Source organism: Rattus rattus, chromosome 2 (genome assembly GCF_011064425.1).
Source record: "Rattus rattus isolate New Zealand chromosome 2, Rrattus_CSIRO_v1, whole genome shotgun sequence".
In the NCBI taxonomy this organism is placed as follows: Eukaryota; Metazoa; Chordata; class Mammalia; order Rodentia; family Muridae; genus Rattus; species Rattus rattus.
In genome coordinates this window covers 144,963,998-144,990,861 of record NC_046155.1, presented here as the reverse complement: position 1 = coordinate 144,990,861, position 26,864 = coordinate 144,963,998, and the positions used below count along the sequence as shown (strand labels likewise).

The window sequence follows — 26,864 nt, the reverse complement described above, 5'->3', positions numbered from 1 at the left end:
GTGCCCACTAGAGGAAAGAGTAACACCCCATCTTGTGGGGCATCCTGCTAAATATGTGTACACGAGGTCTTTACGGGGTGGGGTGTTTGTTTAATGGGTGTAAAATAAGTAATTTGCATTTCCAGACTTTGTGCTAAACATTTGGTTTATTAGATCATTTAAACTTTTCCACAAATCTACAAAATGGCTATATTATTGTGCCTAGTTTTAAATAAAGAAATTTACAAGGAGGGAACTTTATCACTTATACAAATCAACAGAGCTAACTGCCTTGCAATTGACTGCAGAATTTAAACTAGTTTTGGTTCTCATGGAATAGAACAGTGCTCTGCTTTGTTGATTTTGGACAGCTTCTCTAGGCATAGTCATATATCATATATGTGCACTCTATGGTACACACACGCACACACATACTATAATGTAATATTTTGAGGTGAAATTTTGGATGATAAAATCAAGTCAAGGCAAGTAAATATTATTAATCCAATATGCTTGCATTCTAAGTTCCTAAGAGGAATACAGAAAATAATCACTTTAAGTTAGCACATAAGATAATGGCTTCTATCATAATATTCAAACACACACACACACACACACACACCATTTTTCATTCATATTCACTGCATTACTATCATCTGTTCATAGCCTCAACTCTTACACTGACAACATTTCCTGACTTCCATTAACGATATGAGAGACAATTTGATATTTGTTTTACTCCACCAACCTCTGTTATTTTAAAAAGATATATTCCATGCATACTAAAGATCTTGGGGTATGATGTTTATGCATATATAGTCATATATTTTCTTTTCTGTGCTTATAAATCCATAGTTAGAACTAAATCTCTTTGCCTTATAATTCCATGAAAAAATTCTCAGGAATATAAAGTATATCTAAACCAGAATGCTATAGAATTAATCAATTATGATGATTGGAATGTTACAATAATTTCTTTCAGAAGTCTATAATGACTTTTGACTCAGCATGTTCCTGACCTACATGCTGTTAGTGAAATTAGCTTTCCAATTTAAATTAGTACATTGGGTTGATTAAACATATTTCATTGTTCACAGTGACTCACACTGTGGGATTCTTATAAAAGACAATAACAAGACAATTTCCCTTAAGTATAACCAGCTTTTAGCATTTTCATGAAAGACAGTCCCTTGTTATTGGAGTATTTAGATGCATATTTTGTATCTGTGTAGCCTTTCATAATTATAATTATCTGCTCCTTAAATTTAGATAGATATACAAACACCTTTTTGTAAAGTTCATGGAAAATAGTGGAAACATGTGGTATCATCCCTTTCCTCGTTTTTCCACTAATCTAGGGAAGAAATGAAGTCTCTCCAGGAAGCCCTGCAGAATCAGCTTAAAGAGACATCTGAGAAAGCCGAGAAACACCAGGCCACAGTGAGTGTGTTTATATTTCTTCTTTGCCTATTAGCTTTGGGTTTGAGAAACTCATTTCTTCCTTTTCTCACATTACTATAAAGATACACCTTTAAAAAGTAAAAATAAAGTCACCATTAAAGAAGCTTAAGTCATTTTGATCAGAATAAAACTTTGCCACAATTTAATATAAGAAAAGATGAATTTTAATTGGAGGGTCTTCTAGCTCCTACTATTCTCTATAAGGGATGAACCGAGAGGCAGATGAGGGAGGGAACTGACTCAGGTTCACCTTAATGCTTGGAGGATAGGATGGAAGCGTCAATGTAGCTGGTTGTCTATTCAAGTCTTAGGCTGACTCTGACAGCCATGGCTTGGAATCATTCAGGGGCAAGCCCATACTACCTGCTTAGTCAGCAGTCCTACAAACGATTCATAAGGTAAGACACAGATTAATGGGCCAACTGATCCCCACATCTTTTCAAGAAGATGTCCTTTTGACCCTCGCACTTTGACTCTTACCACTGATATTCACCAGCAACAGGAAAAATAGGGTCCCGAAGCAATGCTGGGATAGAGATCTCAACTTCATTTCCCACACTCACTTTTGTACCACTAAACGGATAAGATTTTTATCTCATACCTATTGCCTGAATCTGCTTTTTAAAATATAACATGTAGTACAAAAATGTGTTTGTTAAGAGGTCAACAGATTCGAATACATTACTGAGGAGAGGGATTACCATAACTGGGTATGTCATGCCCAGGGCCCACATGGGGAAGGCTAGAGCTGGCCACCAAGCAAAACGGGACAGGAGACCCCACTGTGATTTCAGAGGCGATGCAATATTGAGACAGATAAAGAGGGTTAAGGTGGGCTGGGTGAACAACTGCAGTAGCCATAAGACATAAGAGCTAACCACGCTGTGGGTATCTACCCCTACGGTCACGAGGGCAGGTCTGGAGTGGTTTGGAGAGAGGCTAGAGGTCATTATTCTTGAGCTGGTTTGTTGTTATTTGAAAGCACGGTCCTGAGAGTATAAAACCCATTGTGGATACAGTGAGGGAGGCAAGAAACTAGAGAAGAGTATTTCAAGTGCATTCTCGGGCTAGACAGAATGAGGCTGGTCCTTGGTTGGCACATAGTTCTTTGAACAGACTCTGCAGTACCAGTAAAATAAAGCCTCAGAATTAGAAACTAGAAACAAGATTAATTCAGGTATCCATCTTGGCCAATTACTGGAATCACAGGCACTCCAAACACTGTCGTGAACTTTTTATTTGCAAAGCTTCTAACAATTTAAACGAGTGTAGAGCTTTGCTTCGGAAACTCAGTTCAGTTTGTCACCCAAGACAAGCTGATTCCTAAGGGCAGCCTTTCTCACAATGACGGTCTGCTCTGCTGTGTGCCGGATTGTTTCCTGTTAAGGATTCCTCATTATCTCTTCCATCTGTCAAGATAACACATACTTGGATGGCATGAGAACACTCAGTGATTTTATGTTGGATGTCCTAATGCTTGGCTAATCTGAACACCAAATGCCTTATAAAAGAATGGACACTTTTTAGTACCTGCCTAGTCATTCCTTATACCTGACCTAGACTGTTGGATGGTTCTGTCTGCAATCCCATTTCTGCTTTGACCACAGACTTTATTTGACTTTATCTTGGGAAATTTAATCTGATAGAAAGCAATGGCCTTGAGAACAGACATACTCTATTCACTATTTTCTCAGACCCTTGTAATAAAGCCATATTGCTTTATTGATTCTTTCCTTAAGAGTTATAACTCACAGGAGGTAAATACCTCTCTTGCTAGTGGGCAGAGCAACTAACACACGAACCACAGCGATTCCCACACTTTATGCAGACAGACTTTTGAGACCACTGTTACTCTTGAAAGAGACAGGACAAAGACAGAATAACCAATTGTAGAAATGTCATGGATGTAGAGTCTGGTCCCTGTGATCCAGCCAGCATGCTCTCAGTACCTCTCTCATGGATTTTCCTTAAAGCCTTAGCATCCTTATCTCTATCCTCCTAACATTTTTACTAAGCCTGAAACTGTCTGCAAGAACTGTATGAGCATGCTGTTCTAAGGATAATTCCTGTTGCGCCATGCATTTTGAGGGCTTGATCAAACTCTGCCAGTTTGCTCATTTATCCAATTAAAACAATGTATAACATTAACATAATAAGGATTATATTAAAAGTATAATAATATCTGGCATACAGTCTATAGTAGACATGAAAATGATACTCTATCCTTCCCTCTCTGCTCACCATTTTAACTCCATATTCATATATCGTTATTTCATTTTTCTCAGGCTCTCTTATTGACTACTTGGGATACTTATAAAGCTATTCATTGGGTAATTATGATTCTGTGCACACATGGTTCTAAGCAGGGAGGATAATGAATTGTACCTAACATCAAAATTGTAGGCTATCATCACCACTACTGGCTCCTAATTTCACCTTAAGCATTATCAAGGATGACATAGGATTTATATCTGACAAGGAAAGATTCAAGTAAAGTGGTCTATTCTTAATCATTTAGGATGTTTTAATGTTTCAGCTCTAACTCACTGCTAATCAAAATCATTTAACTACACTATCCAGATACTATACATGGATTTCTATAAGCTGCTCTTACAGGCTGAAAATTAGCTGTATGAAGTTGATCTCAGATTCTGAGTTACAAAAGGTCCTCTTGCAGCAGTGAGCTGGATCACCCATCTAACAGTGATCACTGACTAAGCATTTCAAACTTTATCCTCATTAATAATTACAAGACAATTCAATTTTGGTAATGCATTGTATTTTCTTAGATTAAGTCAGGTTCTTTCTGTTGTTTACAATAACTGTGTTAAATACTTTAAAAGTCATATACTTCCCTATATTTATATTTATTTAGGCATATAGAAAGTGAATGTGAACACATTTAGGAATGATCCTGTGTTGGGAAGCAAATGATTGTATTATAGCAAAAAATACATATCCTTTATGCATTGTATTTGTTGGAATACTATAAAGTAAAATAACATTTTCAACATAAGCTGGGAAATAATTCAATTTAAATTGCTAGTTTTCGGGTAGTGGGATGATGTGAAGACCATACGATTTGCTTAATTCCTGTATTGAAGTTTAAAAAAATGTGCACATTCATTCCCCAATGTGATAGCAAAATCATGAAATATATGCATTACTAAAAGAGCAGCTCAGAGAATAAAGCAATGGTTCTAGGTGACCAACTTCAAAGAAAGCTTTTCCTGAGATGTCTCTAAGTGCAAAAATGAAAGGACTTCTTTGGATTTCTTTGATCTTCCCTGCAAAGTGATAAGGAGATGAAAGGAGAGCCATGGTCATAACAGGATAACAGCACATATAGGGTAGCAGCTTTCCATTCGAACATCAGATTCCCGGAGCAAGACTTTTCTTTTAATTAATTAATTAATTAACTAATTAATTTAATTAATTTTTACACTCCAGATTTTATTCCCCTCTTGGTCCATCCTCTGATTGTTCCACAGCCTATACATCCTCCTCCCCCCTCCCCTGCCATCCCATCTCCATGATGATGTCCTCACCCCACCCACCCCATGAGACCTGTAAACTTCCTGGGGGGCTCCAGTCACTGGAGGGTTAGGTGCATCTTCTCTGACTGAACCCAGACCCACAGTTCTCTGCTGTATGTGTTGGAGGCCTCATCTCAGCTGGTGTACACTGCCTAGTTGGTGATCCAGTGTCTGAGAGATCTCAGGGGTTCAGGTTAATTGAGACTGCTGGTCCTCCTACAGGGTTACGCTCCTCCTCATCTTCCTCCAGCTTTTCCCTAATTCAGCCAGAGGAGTCCACAGCCTCTGTTCATTGGTTGGGTGCACATTTCTGATTCTGGGTCTTTCAGTTGCTTGTTGGGTCTTTTAGAGGACAGTCATGATAGGTCACGTTTTGTGAATGCCCCATAGCTTCAGTAATGGTGTCAGGTCTTGAGGTCCCAAGACCTGAGCTGGAACTCTTTATGCAACTGATTTTTCATGAGAAATGACAACTTGGGCCATTCTGGGACAGGGGAGTGATCAAAGCTCTACATCAGGTGTGGTAAGAATGTATGTGCTATTCACACATAACGACAGAACTAGTAAAGGACTACGAAATGCAAGGAAGAAAGCAAGATTCCAAACTAATGAAAATTCTAACGTATTAGAAACCACAGTGAATTATGACAGTTTAACTACATTAACAAGGAATCTTACATAGGACAAAATAAAATTAAAAGAATGGAAAAATGTATATAAGATGTTAAATTTAAAATTGAAAGTATTACTATTAATAGTGAGCAAATTAGAAAAAAATACATACAAAATAACTCTTAAGGAACGTAATTTGCACAATACTAATGTTTTCTAAATAAAAATACAGAACAAAGATATGGCAAGCATAAATGAAATCATCATATACTACTCTGAATAGACAGTAAAAACAACTTTACACATGCAGCTTCAAAAACCAACAGTATATAAGCAATAGCAATGCGGAGGAAATGAGAAAATAATTTAAAATATAATCAATAGTGTAAATTATTAGAAATATGTAAGAAATCTAAATTTTCTGAACAGATAAAAATGTCATGCATTACATAAATAAGACATGTTAAGACATAAGTAATTATATATATCCAAGAATACTAATACTACATTGGAAGTTACTCTAATTTATTATAATCTCAATAATTATAATGTATAAATAATTTCTTAATTTAAAAATATAGACCAAATTTTTCATTATCATTTATATTAATGAGGAATTCAAATAAAAGTAATAGTTTCCAAAGAAATACTTAGTGAAGAGATTTCTTTAAATATGTTTGTCAATAAAAAAGGATCGATACCAATTCATTTGTTTTTCTAAATGGTAAGTAAATAATGAACAACGGAATTTATTTGTATTGTATTTGTATTGTACAAAACCAAATAAGGACATGGAGTGTGTATTGGGAGAGGATGACAAGAAATTGTCTTATGAACAGTGTTACAGTTATACTAAACAAAATGATATTAAACTTATCAGATCAGCAAATTTAAAAGAGTGTAGTCATGATTTCAAAAAAGTAGTTTTATAAACCAGAATTTAAGGATGATTCAAATATTCACATTAGTAATGGAAGCATAAATAAAAACATAATGAAGGATAAAGGCCACATGACCAAGAGATGAACAAAAGGCACTTTATACAATGCAAAGTCATTTCATGAGAAAAGATGAACCAATTAAGAAGAGGACTATTTGTTAACATATAGATTGCTTACAGAATCTAAAACCTAATTCTATATGTTATATGGAAAGGTTAAAAGCTTTCTGACCTTTGGATCAAGACAAGGATGTTCATTTTCATAATTTTTACTCAACATGGCACAGGGGAATCCTCATAAATGTAATCAGACAAGAAAAAGAAAAACATCCCAATGGGAGAAGTAAAATTCAAAAGATAACTTTTGCAGATGTCATGACCAAATATATCAAAATCAAAAACATCTTTACAAGAAAGACTTTTAAGTCATATTTATAGATACAAAACTCACAAGCAAATGTGAACCCTATTCTTACATCCTAATAGCGAACTAGAAAATATGGATGAGTCAGCAATGCTTTACAATAGCTTTGGATATAAAGAAATACATTTAACAAAAGAAAGGAAAATGCCTAACAAATATTATTTTAAAAATAGTTAGATAAGTTAAAGAAATACACAGAAATGCCTCCTATATACATGGATGAAAGACTACACATTGTAAAACTTTTACACTGCCCAGTGAGAACTGTGGATTCAATGAGATGTCTATCAAAATGCCTATTATGAAAATGCATATGATAATCTTCAAAGATCTTTCAAAAATATCTTAAAACTGATATAGACATAAAAATTCCTTGACCCAAACTTTTCTAGATTAAAAAACAAAAAAGAACCTCAACTAAACAACTCATGATGGTCCTGCCTTGTATCCTTCAAGGAATACTACTGAAAGGTAAAACGTAATCAGAGTATAATGTATGGAAAATAAAATTATTTTCAATAAAAGAGAAAAGCAACAATTAAAAAATAAATACCAAAGTGGAGGCAATACCATATGCTAGTATAGACTATTCTTCAATTATCTTATGTTAAACAATATGATATTGATATGAATCTCGATGCACAGACCCATGGAGTAGAATAGAGACCAGTGCCCATTTGTTTATTTTACAAAGGTACTTGTGTGCTTTGCTAAGAATATAAGTCAGTCATATACATGGTAAGCTTGTGGACAGTCCTTATATAAACAATCAGTATAATCACACAGCAATCCTGATCCTGGGCATATATATTAGTTACTTTTCTTACTGATGTTTCAGAATTTCTGATAGAAGCACTTCAATAAATCCAGGTACTTTGATTAGCATTGATGGAATAAGTCTATTGTCTCACTTGGAGGTAAGAGAAAGTTGAGATGTGGTAACAGGATCATGATGAACCTGATCACATTGTATCCACCACACTCAAGAACCACAGAGAGATTTATTGTTGGTTCTCAGCTCTTCACCTTGGCTTCCTTTTATTTTCATTGGAAATCGATTTTTTTCCACGTGGAAAGGTTTAATGAGAGAAGAAGAGTAGAAGAGAAGAGGTGTAAAGGTCAGCCATGAACACATAGAGGGAAGGGGAATGGGGAGAGAAGGGACCAAGGGGAAGAGGGCAAGAAGGCAAGAGGGCAAGAGCAAGAGCAAGGCGCAAGAATGAAAATTGATATTTAATGCAATATATTCTGATATAGGGCTTTATATGTCTTGATGAGAAAAGTGTATCTTATCAATTGGATCAGAGGTTATTGTGTTCTGTGTTCTTTCATGTGGCGATTTAATTGAGTTCAAGAGAGTGTGTGGTGGCTAGACACAAAGGGCCCACCCCAGAATTGGGATGTGTGAGTCTAGCATGGTGGCAACCTGCCTTGGGAACTAGATGGGTAGAGAGATTGTTGCCAGACTCAGAGAGCAGCCATTGGCAGTGTGATATGGGATGGAGCTTAGCGGGTGAGACGCTTGTAGCCTGAGATGAAAATATCCCATAAATGCATGTGGTACTACAGTGATGGCACCTAGTGCAGGATAAAAGGAAGCCTTTTTTTCTTTTTTAAATTTTACCGCAACAGGTTAGATCCAAAGGCTTTGTGCCAAAGTCACACTAGCCCATCTTGCAGCGGAGTCATCATTGTAGATCTTAGGTTTTGTAACTGTATTAGCGTTTACCTTTCTCCTTTGGTAACATGCAGACTGCCTTGAACACTAGTCAGTAAGGACAAAGGCTCTATGTAGGTACCAGTTAAACTTCTCCATGTTTAAAGTTTTGTGTAGGTGTTTTCAGCAATAGGCCTAACCCAAAGCAGTTTGTGGAGAGCAACCAGTAGTCTTGGCAATAGCATGGGTTGTTTGGGATTTCCTACGAAACCCCCTTCACTAAGAACTTGATTAGATGTAGCCCATTCCTGGAACTGGAGGCTTCATTTAGTGAATGAGATGTTCAGTTTGGAGACCACCTCCCACATTATTTGGTGATTCCATTCAGATTGCCTTCACTTATGTTTTAGGATGCTTCTGCTCTATTAGGTCTCCAAATGACCTCAAATGACTTAGTTTTAGCTGTCTCATATTCTCTACATCATTCATCTCCCTTTTCTTCCTCCCTGTTTTGTTCTTCTATTCGAGGGGCATGCCCCTAGGATGTATCTGGATTGCCTCACTCAGGATGATTTTTTTCTTTTTCCTTTTTATTGGATATTGTATATATTTATATTTCAAATGTTATCCCTTTTTCTCCTCTCCCATCTCCCCTTGCCCTGCTTCTGTGAAGTCTCCTACTACCACACACCCACCTCACAGCCCTGGCATTCCCCTATACTGGGGAAATGAGCATTCACAGGACCAAGGGGATCTCCTACTACTGATGCTGGACAATGCCATCCTCTGCTACATTTGTGGCCGGAGTCATGGGTCCCTCCATGTGTACTCATTGGTTGGTGGTTTAGTCCCTGGGAGCTCTGGGGGTTTGGGTTAGTTGATATTGTTGTACTTCCTATGGGGTTGCAAATCCCTTCAGCTCCTTCAGTCCTTTCTCTAACTCCTCCATTGGGGTCCCTGTGTTCAGTCTGATGGTTGGCTTGAGAGCATCTTTACCTCTATCAGTAAGGCTCTGGCAAAACCTCTCGACATCTGTATCAAGTTCCTGTCAACAAACACTTCTTGGCATCAGCAATAGTAACTGGGTTTGGTGGCTGCATACAGGATGTATCCCCAGGTTGGGCAGTCTCTAGATGACCTTTTCTTCAGTCCCTGCTCCACTCTTTGCCCCTATATTTTCTCCCGTATTTTGTTCTCCCTTCTAAGAAGGACTGAAGCATCCACATTTTGGTCTCACTTCTTGATGAATTGTTTCTTCGGTATTCTGAGTTTTGGGCTAATATCCACTTATCAGTGAGTGCATACCATGTGTTTTTTTTTGTGACTGGGTTACCTCTCTCAGGATGATATTTTCTAGTTCCATCCATTTGCCTAAAAATTTCATGTAGCCATTGTTTTTAATACCTGAGTAGTACTCCATTGTGTAAATGTACCACTTTTTCTGTATCCATTCCTCTGTTGAAGGACATTTGTGTTTTTTCCAGCTTCTGGCTTTCTTTTTTCCAATTGCATCCATTAATCTGAGAATTTTATGATTTCACTTTTTAACAGTCAAGTAATATTCTATTATATTAATGTACTACATTTTCTTCATTCTTCCATTGAAGGACATTATAGTGGTTTGACATTATAGGGTTGGCCTCCACAGATTCATGTGTCTGAATGCTTTGACCTGTAAGCAGCACCATTAGGAGGTGTAGCTTTACTGGAGGAAGAGTGTCCTTGTTGGAGGAAGTTTGTCACTATGGAGTTGGGCTTTGAGATCTCCTACACTCAGGTTCCATCCAGTGTAGAATATAATCTCTTTTTTGCTTCCTGGGGAAGATAGTTTCCTCCTTGTGCCTTTGGATCAATATGTAGGAATCTTGGCTCCTCCAGCCAGGAGGTCTGCTTGCACAATGCCATGCTCTCACCATGAAAATAATCGATTAAACCTTTAAAACTGTAAGCCAGCACCAATTAAATGTGTTCCTTTATAAGAGTTACCTTGGTCATAGTATCTCTTCACAGCAGTAAAACCCAAACTAATACTGATATAAAGGCTGTCTCTGATTTCTGACTATTATGAATACAGCAGCAATGAACACAGTTGAACAAGTGTCTCTATAGTAGGATGTAGAGTCTGTTGGGCATAGTCCCAAGAGTGTTATAGCTTGACCTTGAGGTAAGGTTAATTATCATCTTTCTGAGGAACCTTCACATTGATTTCCATAATGGCTTTATAAGTTTGCACTCCCACCAGCAATGTGTACCCGTCCCCCACATCCTTACCAGAATAAGCTATCATTTGTTTTATTGATCTTGGCCATTCTGACTAATACAAGATAAGATCTAAAAGTAACATTGATTTGCATTTCCCTGATGACTAAGAAGCTGAACATTTCTTAAGTTCTTTTCAGCCATCTGTGTTTTGTTTCTTCTTTACTCAACAAATAGGGTGGTACAACCCAAATTCAGGTTGGGTCTTGCTTTCCATAAAACCTTCTCTAGACACTCCCTCCCAGATGAGCTTATAGGTGATTCCTCTGGGTTTTCTACTTGAGATTTAAGGGAATGATGCATTTTCATGGTGACCTTGATTGAATTTTAAATTATACCCATTTATTCAAATGAAAACTTGTACATTTATCTCCCTGCCTGCTCCCAAAAAGTGTTAGGCTTTTTTCCTGGTCCAAACAATAACAAATTTGTTTATTCAATAATAAAATGTGCAAGAAAAATATATTTCTGAAAATTCATGTTATTTGATCAGTAGATTTACCTTGATACAATCATCTTCCAACACACTTTTCTTGAAGACACAAGGATTTGTTTTTATCTCGGCATGCATGTTTCAGTTGGAAAGCATTCAGTTCTGGGTTTGCCCAGGCAAATCCTGGCAGACAACATGCATGACAAACTAGCAGGTATGACCATGATAATTATTATATTAATGGTGTTTGGTTGCATTTCATGACTCCTGTTAACTTTTATGGCTTAACTTGTCCTGAATGAGACATAATTCTAAAGCAAGACTTGCCTCAAAGCTCTTACTCTCAGCAAGCATAAAGAAGCACTGTTCTTGCACAGGCTTGGTATTTTTTTCTCTGAAAGCCGTTACTGAAGGAAATACTAGGAATGCTTATTTCTGCAGGGAAGTTAAGTCCTTCTGGGATTCTAAACCAGTGATCTCAAAATGCTAATATTTTTAAATATTCTGAATATATTTGAGTTTTATATTCTCAAGATTTTATGTCTGTGTGGAGTATTTAAAGAATTATAGACTTGGTACTGGAGTTTATTTCAGTATATTTCTAATCAGTATGAATTTTAGCTATCACAAACATACTGAATATCAATATATGAGGGTTTGGCATCAGTGATAAAGACTATATATGGAACTAGGATTGCTATTTCATGATTTAAAGTTTTTGTTGCCAAAGAAATACTTATGTAGAACTAGTTATAAATCTGTCCATCAGTAGGCAGATTCAGGTTCCACAGATATACAGAATTTTATATAGCATCATGACCTTACCAATAATTCTTTTGTTTTACAAATAACCTTGTATTCTTCACCTAATGGGACAGTGCCCATGATTAATGGTATTTTCTTTACTAAAATAAGCATCCCTTTAGTTCAGATTTATCTTGAGAACTGATGACCTAAATAATAGACATGGTAGTTTTTAAGCATGGCCTGCTTTATATATGTCATAACTACCAAATAGGTTGACTTGAGTTTTCAGTAGCAAATGAAGCTATATTTGTGGATTTTCTTAAGGACAGGACAATTATGAGTAATGTAAGGCTTCAGCATCCCTTTATGGAAAGCAAAGATCAGGATTCAGGTGCTATAAGTTTTCTAGAATGTAGTATAGCTGTTTCAGCTCTTGAAGTTATCAGAGACTTAATATGGAATCATTCTTATACCTCCTATCTATATGACCACTCTTATCTATCAGGTATCTCTATATGCTGACTTCATTCAGTCTTGCTGAAACCTTCTCTCTTCTCACTCACCATCTGAGGATATTTGACTTATTACAACCTAAGTGGTGGTCAATAACATCTTCCATCTGCCTGAACTGCAGAGCAGCTGTTTCTCCCTGGGAACCTTAGCTGAAACACGATCAAAAAGACAATAGAGGCTACTACATTTTGCAGTCAAAATTAGGGGTAATTTTTATTGTGTTATGGATTTCTCATACACACTACCTGAAAAATATGATAATGGAAGTCATCACGAAAGGATGAATGTAGAGGGCAAAACTGAATGTTGGTCTGTTCTTCTATTTGTAGGAACCCAAATTATTCAATCCACTGTATTTGGAGTTTTATCAGCTACAGTAGTCTTCATCACCTTGATTAATTTTTTTGTATCAGTAACCGAAACATTAATACTTTCATTCTTAAACAATAATGTAGATAAATTGTTATTGAGTAAAATAAACATGAATAATAAATTTCACTACAATAAAAATTATGTTTTTGAAACCATACACAAACTTTAATGCAATGAGTATGCTTTTCATAATAATATATATAAACAAGTTGAATGAAGATGAAGGAAATGAAGGCTTTTGTTACTGGAGACTTTAATCCTTCTTATTCAATATTTACATTAACACTATAATAATTTTAGTATATCTCAAAATTTTATAAATATAAAACATGATAATGAATTGCGAATGTATACCCATAATATTTTATTTGTTTTCAGATTAATTTTTTGAAGACTGAAGTGGAAAGAAAGAGCAAAATGATCCGTGACTTACAGAATGAGGTAATTTTCATGTTACAGGGAAATTGTACATTAATCAAAGACTACACAGGAAAATGCAAACGGAAATTTACCAGAAGTGTGAGAACTTTAATTCTGACTTGAGCTTGTTATACACAAACAGAAAAGAAAAATGATGCTAATAGTTGCTACCTGGTCACAGCAATGAGCTTAGGAAATAAAAGGAATTTCATTCCATTGATTTTTAGTTTCAAGATAATTGGAAACTGTCTATAGGTTTGAACATTAAAGCAAATTTTTAATTTGTCATTCTCTATATGCAGAGAAGCCCCTGTCAATGATTATCATCATCGTGTTTCCATTTGTCCAAAATATGATAAGAAATAATAAATGTAAACATTTATTTTTAAACAAGCAAGTTTAAGTTTCTTTAAAGGAGCCTATGAATTAAGCAAACAGAAAAAAAAAAACCTAAATGCCAACGAACACTGTTATAGAGAAGACTCTAGTAAATTAAAGAAAACCCATTTCAGTTCAACTCTGTAAATATGTGGCTGTAAATCTCTCTAAGGTAATCATTTCATCTTCTTGCCTCAGTGAACACAGGGCTGTGGAGGGGATAAGGTATTTTATAATGTGATGGAGTGCTTCGGGTCACTATTCCTAATGGATTCCCATACTGCCTGTAGATGAATAGGTTGTAAGTTTTGCCTCACATATAACCTGAACTCAAGACGTGATTGGGATATTTTAATAATATTTCCTCACAGCATTCTAACTTTATTCATGGTGACTGTCCTCCCTTGGAAGATCTTTTGAACAGCATACTATTATGCATAATTTGTACCTAGTATTTAAAGCATCCTATGAATCATCCACATAAATCTCTTGAGCTACAAGGGAAAGTACCACTGACCAAGCAACTCAGCATGGCTCAAAGATCTGGAGGCAATGTGTCAGAAATAAAATTAGTGAAGTTCAAGTGTGCCTGAAGGTTTGGGACATAATCCCTTCCTGTTTTCTGGTAGCATTTGCTACATCATGGCCTTCCAGGACATTCTTGGATTTGGGGTAGTACCACTCCAGTTCCTGCTTGTTCCTTCATAGGGACTCTCCTTTGTGTCTACAGTCTTTATTTATTATCTTCTTTGTATATAAAAAGCCATGACTTACTGTAGTACCTACTCTGCCCTGTTATGAAATTGCTATAATTATTTATATGTGCCTAAACTCTAGTTCTAAAGTAGTTCACATTCTGAGTTTTCACTTGGATATGAATATAGAATTGGTAGTCTTTAGACCATTACACTGTTTCAGTATTCTGGTGGTTGGATAAAAGTAGTTTAGCAAACTTCTTTCCTTCTTTTTTATTAGTTATTTTATTTATTGACATTTCAAGTGTTATCTCCCTCTCAGTTTCCCCTCCACAAACTTCTACCCTTTCCACCCTGCCCATGCCTCTATAAAAGTGCTCCCCAACCTGCACTCCCATTCCTGCCTCAGAGCCTTATGATTCCCCTACCCTTAGTAGCATCAATCCTCCTCAGGACCGCTCCCCTCCCACCGAGGCTTGATAAGGCAATCCTCTGCTCTATATCCAACAGGAGACATCTTTGATTGATGGTTTAGTCCCTGGGAGCTTTGGGGTGTCTGGGTGGTTGATATTGTTGTTCCTCCTATAGAGTTGTATACCCCTTCAGCTCCTTTAGTTCTTGTCCTAACTTCTCCACTAGTCTCTGAGCTCAGTCCAATGTCTGGCTGCATAAATCTGCATCTGTATTGGTCAAGCTCTGGCAGAGCATCTTAGGGGACTGCTATACATGGCTCCTGTGAGCAAGTGCTTCTTGGCATCAGCAATAGTGTCTGGGTTTGGTGTCTGCAGATGGGATGGATCCCTAGGTGGAGCAGTCTCTGGATGACCTTCCCTTCAGACTCTGCTCTACTCTTTGTCTCTCCACTTCCAAAATTATATTTTCTGTTCCTCTTCTGAGTAAAACTATAGCATGAACACTTTTGTGTGGTCTTCTTTCTTCTGGGATTTCATATGGTCTGTGAGTTGTATTGTGGGTATTCCAAGCTCCTTTTTGGCTAATATCCACTTATCAGTGAGTGCATACCATGTATGTTTTCGGTGACTGGGTTACCACACTCAGGATGACAATTTCAAGTTCTATCCATTTGCCTGCCAATTTCATGAAGTCATTGTCTTTAATAGCTGAGTAATACTCCATTGTGTAAATGTATCACAATTTCTGTATCCATTCCTCTGTTGAGGGACATTTAGGTTCTTTCCAGCTTCTAGATATTATAAATAAGACGCAGTTTAGCAATTTTTAATAGATAAAAATCAGAAATATTATTTAGTATAAGTCTCGGCGACTTTGGAAAGAAATAAGGAATTTGAATTTATGCTGTTCACCAGCCACCAGGAAACAAAGACTTGTTTCTTGTAGATAAAATGATTTCTAGTTATTCATTCACATGTAAAAAGTGCTAAATTCTGGTAGTTTGTTGTTGCTGGGTACAAATTCAAGCAAGCTAACTAGAAAAGAATATGTTTTACTCCTTGAAGCAAGGCTGGCAGTATCTGTGGTAAGAGGCTCTTCAGTAAGGCTAATGTAATTGAAATGGCCAAGAAGCATAAATCTGAAAACTGCCTCTATCCGCTATAGCAAAGAACTTTCCATTTGGCAAGGGCATAGTATTTTGACTTGGTGGAGGTAAGGCAAGGATGCTGATTCTCATTCTCTCTCTCTCTCTCTCTCTCTCTCTCTCTCTCTCTCTCTCTCTCTCTCTCTCCTCTCCTTCTTTTCTCCTTAGGAGAGTTTACAATCTGTATTAGACACCATAAATGAATTCATATTGTGGGCAACTAATCCCAGTATGTGAATTATTACAGAAAACCCCAGTGAGATACTTGCATTTGTAGAATCTTAGATTCTACCAATTTGGGAATCCATCTGTGTTCACAACCATATCTGCACGCTTTTTCTCTTACCTGATGGATGCCTATGCCTGTAATTCTCCAAGGAAAAGTAAACATGAAGCCTTGGTGTGTGTCCTTTGTTAAAGCCACTTTACCTTCTCATTTACTATCAATTGTTGGTACTTTAGGACCTGTGAAAACAATACATATTGGGCACTTGGAACTTGAAAAACCCTCACAAAGTGTAAGCAATTGCAGTCATTATGGCCATTAAATGTTGAGATGATTGACTCAACAATCTACTGGGCTTTGCACAAGCATTTTCTTAGTAATGACATATGAAACCAAAATTTCTTAAATAAAAATATCGAAGTATGCATGGCTGCTAGCCTGTATTCGAAGACGTTGTCCGTGTCCTCTTGTGTTTCTCTACAAAGCAAACAAAAGTCCCAAACTGCCCAGTACATTATCCCCTACCATAAAAACAGGGAATAATAAGAATTTTCTTGGTTTGTTCTAACAGAAATCTCCCAGATTCTAAATTACTGACATGCCTGCAGCTATCAGCACAGCCAGGAAAATGGATAGTTTACTTAGTTGTGTCTTTTTCACATTTCTGTACTCAGGTTCTGTAGGGTTCATTCAACTTAAAACAAATAGATTCCCCTTGAGAACGGAGGGTTCATTATACAGGATACCAGAGTTGTCAAAGAAAATGCACTAGAAAAACATTGACACTTCTGTTGCCTCCTGACTGTCGAATTCCTTTCCATGATAAACATTAGACCTCAGAGGGTAAATCATAGTTTAATAATTTGTGATCTCAAGCACAGTACATTAGATCACTGCTACCTTACCTAGAATTACTCCTCATTCTAAGTATGTTAGAAGTCAGCACTGTTGTATGTTTCTTTCCTATATTTCTTATCTATGTATCAGTTGTGGCAGGTAACTTCTGACAATCCCCTCCACATTTCTGTATCTTGATAAAGATGGAGAGCTGTTTTCATTTTGGTCTTCTAGGCTTTATCATTCCTGTGTAGTGCTCCCATCTATGCCCCCGCCCAGGTCCCCATGCGCATCTGTGCATCTCAGAACAGTGCTCTAAGGGCCCACACACACATAGCTCTCATGTCTCAGCTTGTCATAGTTTTAAGTTTTTTCAGTTTTGTATATATTTCCTTTATTTTATTTTGAAGAGGGTTTTTTTATTTTATTTATTTACATTCCAGTTTTTGCCCCCCCCAGTCCCCCTTCGCATAGTTCCTCCCCTCCCCCTTGCCTCTGGGAGGGTGCTCCCTTCCACACCATCAGGCATTCCCCTTCCCTGGGGCCTCAAGCTTCTGGAGGACTAGGCTCCTCTCCCACTGAGCCTAGACCAGGCTGTTCTCTGCTCTATATGGGGGGAGGGGCTCCGACCTGCCTGTATAGTAGCTAAGTCTCTGGGAGCTCCCAGGTGTCCCAGGTCATTGAGACTGCTGGTCTTCCTATGGGGTCCCCCTCCCCTTCAGTTTCTTCAATCCTTCCCCTAATTCCTCCACAGGGGTTCCAGACTTCAGTCCAATGGCTGCCTGTAAGTATCTGCATCTATCTCAGTCAGCTGCTGGTTGGACTTCTCAGAGACAGTCATGCTAGGCTCCTGTCTGTAAAATCACTATCTCATCAGTAATAGTGTCAGGTTTTACCCTCTTAGTTGAAAGTCAGTTACTCTTTCCTCAAGCACACAGACTAAATAAATACAGGAGAGTTAAGGGGTTATAAATTATTGGAGACTTTGGAAAAGAAAATTTATGCAAAATTTGATCCAGAAAACCTAAGAACCTAGGAGTGCTTCTTCTGTGGCAAAAAAACAGATGAATGAACTCCACTTGTGAAATGTTAGTGAAAAAGGCTAAAAAAAATCATAAATATAAAAATACTGCCTGGAGCACTTGTAATGAAGACTCAGTTTCAATATCATAAAAATTATTTTATACTACACATAAATAATAATCCATGAAGCCACAATTTAAGACAACTTGTACCTCATAAAATCCATGCACAATAGAAGTCCTTGCATCTCCATAGGAATTAATTTTTGGATTAGATTATGCAGCCATTGACTCTGTGTTTCTTCTCATTCTACACTCTTCAGTAGTAAAGGGTGCATTGCATATAATCTACCTATTAATATATATTAAGCATTTAGAGCATTTAAGTTAATAACATAAACATTGATTTATTAACGATAAAAATAAATGCTAATTTTCAGCATTATGTCCTCCATACATTTTCTTGACCATGTTAGACAGTTGATAAATGTTTGTTGAGTAATAATGAATATTCCTTAACTAGACTTTATTCTTCATAATTTGAGTGGAATGGGCCACTTTCAATAGTTCATAATAAGGTTTATTAAAAAATTATGAGGATTAATTCTTCTAATGTTTTCCATATGTATACATATGACATACACATGCACATACAAGTAAATAAATAGTGAAATAAATTTCAAATATATAGAATAAGCTCAAAATTATGAGTAATCTATCTGCTTATATCTATATAAGATCTCTCTATCTCTATATATCTCTGTCATCTGTCATTTATCTATCTGTCCTTCTATCCATTTATCTATCTACCTCCTTACCTTTCCATATCTATTATTTACTGACCTTTACCATCCTAGTTATTTATAAGTATAAATCTTATTTTAAGTAATTAAATTGTACCCAAAAAAGATACTAATGTCAATCACACATTTCTTCTTGTCAGAATAAAATTATTATAAGAACAACTACTATTGTTCCCTTCCTTTTTCTTTCTTAATTAACATAAAATGTGATTGCATGAATTTCTACAATTTAACCATTATTTTACCAGTTATATACTTCTCAATTAAAACTTGCTTAATAATTCACACATTTGACTGAAACATCACCCAAACCAGTATGCCACAGTTAGCTTTAAAAATATTTATTATGTAATAACTAAGAATTTAAGATGATAAGATTACTCTGAATGACTTTGAGAGCAGTTCAAATTAGTCACAAATGTCTTTATGATAAAGAAGCAAAGAAATTGCAACATAACTCTACAGATAAAGGCGCTCACCCCCATGTCTGATGGGTTTATTTCAATCTCTGGATTCATCATGCTGAAAAGGATGAACCTCCTCTAAAGAGTTGTCCCCTGACCTATACAATGAGAGTACCCAGGTATGTACACACATACAAAATGAGCAGGGTAGGGGGCAGGAAAAAGAGATAGTCAGAGAGAGGCAGAGAGACAAAGAGACAGAAAAACAGAGAGACAGAGACAGAGAGACAGAGACAGACAGAGAGGCAGAGAGACATGATTCATGTACAGGGTAAGAGGTAGTATGAAGAGGAAGCAAGAGAGATTTGAAGATAGAAAAACTCCAGCTAGATAGAAGGAATGCCAACACCATGTGGAATAAAAGAGACAATGGGGCAACTCTACCTTGGGAATCTGTGGCAGAAGTTTGCCCCTTGGGAGAGACAAGGGGTCTCTGAAGGAATTTCACACTTCATGATTTCAACTACATAATTTCTAAATTTTGTCTTGTTTTCTTCTAGGACCACATAAAGTGTTTCTATCATTACCCAATTGTGCTAATCAGTATCCTATTGCTGTGATAAGGCATCCTAGCCAAAGCAACTCTTATAAAATAAAGCATTGAATTGGAGGTTACTTACAGCTACATCTTGGTAGGGGGCTTGACAGCACACAGGCAGATAAGGTTATGGTGCTAATGAAGTAGTGGAGAGTTATATCCAGATCCATAGCAGGAAGAGAGAGAAAGATACTGGACCTGGCTTGGACTTTTGAAAACCAAATTGGTACCAGAGAGCTGGGTATATATTGCTGTCACAGGCCTAACTGTGCTTGTTGGTGGAAACTAGATTTTAGGACTTTGGATTAGGAAAGCAGTTAATTGCTTGGAGGGAGCTTAATAAGCCATATTAGTAGTGGCATGGAAGACAGCAGTGTTGAAACCAATTATCAATAATGACAGCCTCAAGATGTTTCAGAGGAGAAAAAATATTAGTAAGTTGCCTTGTAATAGTTTGGCTTTCTGTCTTTGTCTTTAAAAAAAAAATCTTCCTAAGGCTAAATTGAAGAGTTTTGAATTAATGACATCAACATAGGAGATATCAAGACATTCTGGTATTGACTGTGTCACATGGCTATTCTTATACAGATGTATAATGAAAATAAAAGCAAGTTGAATAAGGTAAAATATGGAATAATGTAAATGTAACTTTTATTCATCAGTTGTGATTGTCATCTCAGAAGCTTGCTGCTGCATAAATTCACCCTTTCCAGCTCTCTCTCATCTCTGGTGGCTGGATCAACTCACTAATTCTGTCCCCAAATCCTCTCCAAGCTGACTGATTAAGACTAACTTCTCTCAGCTTTTCACTGAATTGCTCTGCTTGGCCTCACACTAACTATGGCAATTTGTTCTAATCTTCTGGCTCCCACTATTTCTTTGACTTCAGCTGCCTCTGCTGACCTGAACTGAACTGCACAAACTAAATTCCTCTGAACTGACTGAACTGCACTCCATTTCCTGAACTGAACTGACTGAAGTAAACTCCATTTCATTGCCTGGTCTCAACTGAACTTCACTCACTGAACTGTACCCTCCCTCTCTGCATTGTTCTTTCCTCTGACAAAGATTCCTTGTTTGGGATTGAAGGTGTATACTAAGGGCATGTCTGTATTCCACCCGGAGGGGTTAAAGGTGTATGGTATCTCTGCATTCCAGCCAAGTCACAGGGTAGAATCTAGGTCTCTGGATGTGATCTCTTGCCAGAGCAGTCATGTTGCTAGATTCAAATTCAGCTACAAAATGTACAGTTGGAGGAGAAAGAGAGCACCAGAAATAGAGCTAAACCCGGTGCTCAAGAGATAAACAGTTTAAAAAAGATGTCTGATCCTAAATGGAATAAAAGTAATGGTGACTTCAGGGTAAGACCTGCCCAGCTACTATCCCAACTTGGGAAAAGAATTAAAGTTAGTGAAAGGGGATTAAAGAAAAGCTTAAGCAATGACGAAAACAGAAATCTGAAGAAAATGTATTTGAACAATGGGGTCATGCTCCAGCCCCAACAAACAGAAGAACCTGGCAGTTTCAGACACATGGCTCTGGCTTTAAAATCAAGATTATTAGACAAGGATTGTGAAATCTCCCTCCACGTCTAAGGAAAGCTACTGTGGACGGGTGTGTGCTTGGGATACCCCTCCTAGAGTCTCAGAGAGGCCATTGTGTGAAGTTGTAGGAGTGAAGCCTGAATTTCGTTGAAGACCCTAAGATGTTGACGGCAGAGTCATAAGATTCCTGCCAAGAAAAGCTACTAACAGTGTGTGGGGCCAGACCAAGAGATAAAAGTGTGTCGCCAAAAAAAAAAAAAAAAAAAAAAAAGTGTCACCGTCAACAAAGCTAAAAGGAGTCTGAGATCTGAAGAGACCTTTGACATCAGATGTAGAGATACAGTGTTTGGAGTTTGCGCAGCAGTTTTCCCTTTTGCTGTGGTCCAGTATTTCCTCACCAAACTCCCTTTCCCCCCTTTTGGAATGGTAACATACATTCTGTGCCATTGTATGTTGAAAGTATGTGATCTGCTTTTTCATTTCCGTTTTACAAAGGGTTACAATTTCAGATTGCCTTGAATCTCAGAAGAGGCATCAAACTTTGGACTCTTAAACAGTGTTGAGATTGTAATAGACTATGGTGATGTTTGAAGTTGGACTGAAGTTCATTTTTGTGTTAAGATATTGTTACTAGCCCCTGGAGCTCAGTGAGTGGAATATGGTGGTTTGAATAAGAATGGCCCCATAGCCTCATATATTTGGATGGCTGGTCATTAGAGAGTGAAAGGGATTATTAGGAAGTGTGACATTGTTGGAGTAGGTGTGGTCTTGTTGAAGGAAGTATGTTACTGGGCAGGAATAGGTTTTGCAGTTTCAAAAGTCCAAGCCAGGCCCACTGTCTCTTCCTGATGTCTGGTGGTTCTCGATATAGAACTCTCAGACACATCTCCAGTACCATGCCTGCCTTCATGCTGCAATGCTTCCCACCATGATGACAATGGACTTAATCTCTGAAACCGTAAGCAAGTCCCAATTAAATGCTTTCCTTTAAAAGAGTTGCCATGGTCATGCTGTCTAATTCATAAATTTTAGCTATGTCATAAGTAACATCAGGAAAATTACTAGGTAAAGATGAGACTGACATAATAACCAGGCTGTGATTACTGAAAATAATTTAAGTCTGCTGTATGGTGTTCATACATGATATTTCCTGGGAAGTCTATTCTAATTCACCCCAGTTAGATAGGACAAAGATGTTGCAAAGGAATGATTTTGTTCAACTCTGGCTTGGGGAGTCAATGACTATATCTAGTTTGCTTGCATGACTATAGGGGAGGAGTTATTCATAGGTCAATTTGTGTCACTCACAATTCCCTGTCCACCTTGAGAGAAACTCCACTGAGTTTTCCTCTTAGGGAATTGCTTATTGCCTGCATGCTGCACAGATCATTGCATAGTACTTTCTGAGTCTTGTAAGTTTTACGAGCTCCCTGAGCCTCCTGAGTTACCTTTTCCTCAAGAGGGAGTAGTTCAGTGTAGAGCAAGGAACCACAAAACAATGACAAATTCTATGAACTGTTACTAATTATGAGACTAAGTTGAAGTATTAGCAAGCATTCCATTTTTTCAGGATAAAACTTAAAAATTTTGGTACAATACCAATGTATTTATCACAGTTCTCCTGTGTAAGGTACAAACTTATACAGGAAAGAAATAAGATGAAATAATTCCCCAAGACCTGTTTAACATCTTTGTCTAGTCTGGGGGTTAGTGGCAGGGGGGTGGGGGAGGCTGACAAAGCCAGTAAACTGACAAAGTAATAAAATAATATACAGTGGAGATGAGCTTTATTCCTTAACCATACACACAACTATGCTGAATAGAATATTTGCTGATGAATTCTGATAAAACACCTGAGAGGTCAACTTTCTTTCTCCTCATTATTAAGAGTACAGAAGCACAGTCCATGAATCGGTGTGGAACAGTTATAGAGGCTCTTCTGAGCTCTGTCCTCACAGATAGGTGTGACACAGTCAAGGCGGCCCTTCTAACCTCAGTCATCTTAACCTGCTTGGTAAACGCTTCCATTTTTACACTTAACTAGACACTGAAACATTTTATCAATTGCCTCAGTTTTCTTTCCTCTACCTCCTTCTGTCAGAATATTTTTAATTAAATCATAATTTGGCTTGTTAACAAGGTAATTATAGGTATATGCAAACCTCAGAGAAATCTTAACATGCACTGACATCAGACTATTTTATCATCTTTAAAATAAAATAAATCTATCCCAATTGGTATTTCAAAACAATACTGTATCCCTATTTTTTATATTATGTTCGATAGTTACAACACACACACACACACACACACACACACACACACACACACACACACACACACACTAAACAGAATGAATTTCCTTACCAGTCTCTGGCTCCTGGGTACCAAAATATTCCCAAAATTCATTCACTCTCCCCCTTGCCCTTGCTCTTGTTCTTGCTGTCACTGACCCTCTCCAACTCCATGCATGTGTATGTATTCATGGACATGTAGAAGATGCTAAAACCACAGGTAAAAAAGAAAACAAAAAACGTCTGTTTCCTCTATTGTTTTCTAATTTTTATTATTAGAAAGAACCTTATATTACACAATGCTTTGTATTAAATGTAAGCTGATTTATAGAAAGGCATTTTGTTCATGAATAATGCTCTCTACGTATCTGCATGTCACAGGGCAATTACACTTAGCATGCTGCCTTGTGGAGCAGAACAACATAGCATTGATTTCATGAATACATATGCAGAACTTTATAGGGTATTATAAGGTAATTGTTAAGATTTTGTTGTTGCCAGGTACATTTAAAATATGTCATGTTTATTTTATTTTTTCTCTCTATTTGGTTCATAATTTTAGAATTCTTATCAATCTGAATATTACAAATATTTAAGAAATTTGGTAAAAGATCTTGCTTTATAACAGAGTCTTTGAGAATTTCCTTTCAATGCTTAAGGCAACGACAATGTATTTCAGAGCACCCCATGCCGGTGTGCATAATGCTCTTCACCCTATTAAATTTCTTTAAGCATTCCATCGAATATAAGCATCCATTGATTCCATCTCACAAAGTTAAAGTTCTGCTGTCTTTTCATCTCAAAACCAAAGTGAAGATACTATCCAGCAGTAATGAACCAAAATCTCCAATAGGTTTAATCACAAAAGCAGACACTTTGTCTGAAGCCTTCAAACCAAACTCATACTCATCTAGAGAATTGTCCTCTCAAACAACAACAGAGAATGTTTTCATATGGAAGGAGGCTCTTGCACCACATGCTGCTACCCTAGAAGTGTGCACTCCAGAGAGAAGTGTGCACTCCAGAGAAGTCCAGGGTCTTGTCTTTATTGCTTATTTATACAGTATGTTTGAAATTTTATGTGTGTATGTTCCAAAACATATTTTGTATTCCATATGTACATAGATATATGTATCAAATTTCCAGATGTTGCATTAAACTCACTTGGAGTCAGCTCTTGAGGAAACTGTTTAAATTCCCAGAGCTAAATGAAAATGTGCAGTCAACTTTGCTTTTCAGTCCTCTTTGCCTCATACTGATTTCTTCCTTTCACTTACCCACCCTTCTACTCCTTCTCTCCTTGAAGTGTGTTGCGATGCTGACCGACCCCTCTGGGATCATTCAAATCAAATTCAGACTAAGCCCACTCTTTTCTCATCATAGAAACCACCCGCTTTTATGGGATGTCTATTACTAGTGAAGGCCCTGCACCTTCTGACCCCAGAGACCTATGACTCCACCTTCCCAAGACCTTGAACCCCAGCCACTGGTAGCACAATGAGAAATGGAAATTGTACTAGAAGACAACAGAGGAAAGGATCAGCAAGAGATGTACTAACCCTGGGGTGGTGTTCGCTAATGCAGACATGTAACAGTTCAAAAAGAATATGGCTATAGTATAAGAGAACAAAAGCAATGAGAAGAATGATATGTGGAAATTAATCTAAGACGTAAAAGTAGAATCCAGTAAAGAACATTACTAAACCAACCTCAAATTAAAATGATGTTGGACATTTAAAAACACAATAAGCCAAGTTAAAACCTCAGTGGAAGCCCTCATGAATAGAATAAATAATATGGAAAACATAGCTGGCAAAACAAATAGATGTGTGTGTGTGTGTGTGCATGCATGTGCGTGTGTGTGCATGTGGCGTGTACATGTGTGTGATAAATCTAAGGAGGAAAGGATCATTATACAAATACAAGCAGCCTATAGAATCCAATTACATGACCAGAAAAGAAACTTTCTGTGACATATTATAACTTGCTCTTTTCCTGGTTTTATGTGGTTTCCTAAATACAGGTGTGGGAGATGTTGTCACTGAATCAGTAGTGTAGGTAACTTGAGGACCTAGGAGTGGAGGTAATAGACAGTGTTCTGTAGAGTGAACATTTCCTGTCAGCTAGGAAAGAGTTTAAGGTATAAGACCCCTCCTGCTCTCTTTTGTCTTTCTTTCCTTCCTTCCTTCCTTCCTTCCTTCCTTCCTTCCTTTCTTTCTTTCTTTCTTTCTTCCTCCCTCCCTCTTTCTCTACCTTCCTCCTCTACCCTTCTGTCTTTCTTTCTTCTCTACTTCTAAAAGGGGATTTCACACCTTGGAAAGCCTGGCCGAATGTTGCACACCACCGACAGGCTCTCAAAACTCTCATATTTTAGAACTCTGATCCATAAACTTTCTTTTAAATGTGAATTTTTCATCTGGTGAAAATTTATAGCACCATTAAATGAAACAGAGTCTCTGTCAGAAGGCATATGTATAAAGGTGAAAATGTGAGTGAGAACAGCCAGATCCGGGTAGAAGTTTCCTCCACACACACATCATAAAAAAAATCAAAAGAAAGAAGAATCCTTGAATTCCTACTTATGCCAACCAACCATTGTGTAAGGAGACAGAGGGCTGGAGTTTAACAGAGGTGACCTTACCTAAAAAAATAATGGTTTTATTTTTAACTATTTCTCAGAAATAGTGTACCAATTCAGAAATCCTATGGCCTAATTTGAGATAAGAGAAAAAAATAATTGCTTTGCAGTCATTGCATTCCCTCTGGGAAAATAACTAAGCAGATTTTTATGATAGAGAAAATATAAACGGCAAAGACACTGCAATAAGTGCACCTTCGCAGTGAAGCAAGAGCTGTAGGTCAGGCTTTCCACGGACAGGCCTCTGAGACCTATCATTCAGAAGGTGTCTGAATTATTTCAAATAGCTTTTCCAGTATGAAAATCAGACATGAAGAAACAGCTAAGTGAGCAAACAGAGATGAAGGTTTTCTAGCGTGGGTGATTGTATTTTCCTCGGCTTCAAATGTAGTGTGAGAGAAGACTGCTGTGCCCTGTAGAGCCTCTGAGTCAATGAACTGGTGTGTAATGGTGTGTTAGAAATGGCCACTAAGCTAATGTGCTTCTGGAACTGTGAGCTATGTTCCCTTCTCTG

The 26,864-nt window shown here is 37.3% G+C and overlaps 1 protein-coding gene across 1 annotated transcript in view; it reads left to right on the top strand.

Annotated features, from left to right (window-relative positions):
• The window catches only part of Luzp2 (leucine zipper protein 2), a 372,256-nt gene that overhangs the window by 188,906 nt on the left and 156,486 nt on the right, over positions 1-26,864 (top strand). The window contains exons 4-5 of the mRNA XM_032893527.1: positions 1,338-1,419; positions 13,312-13,374. Coding sequence (XP_032749418.1) covers positions 1,338-1,419; positions 13,312-13,374 — 145 coding nt within the window. The remainder of the gene's footprint in view (positions 1-1,337; positions 1,420-13,311; positions 13,375-26,864) is intronic.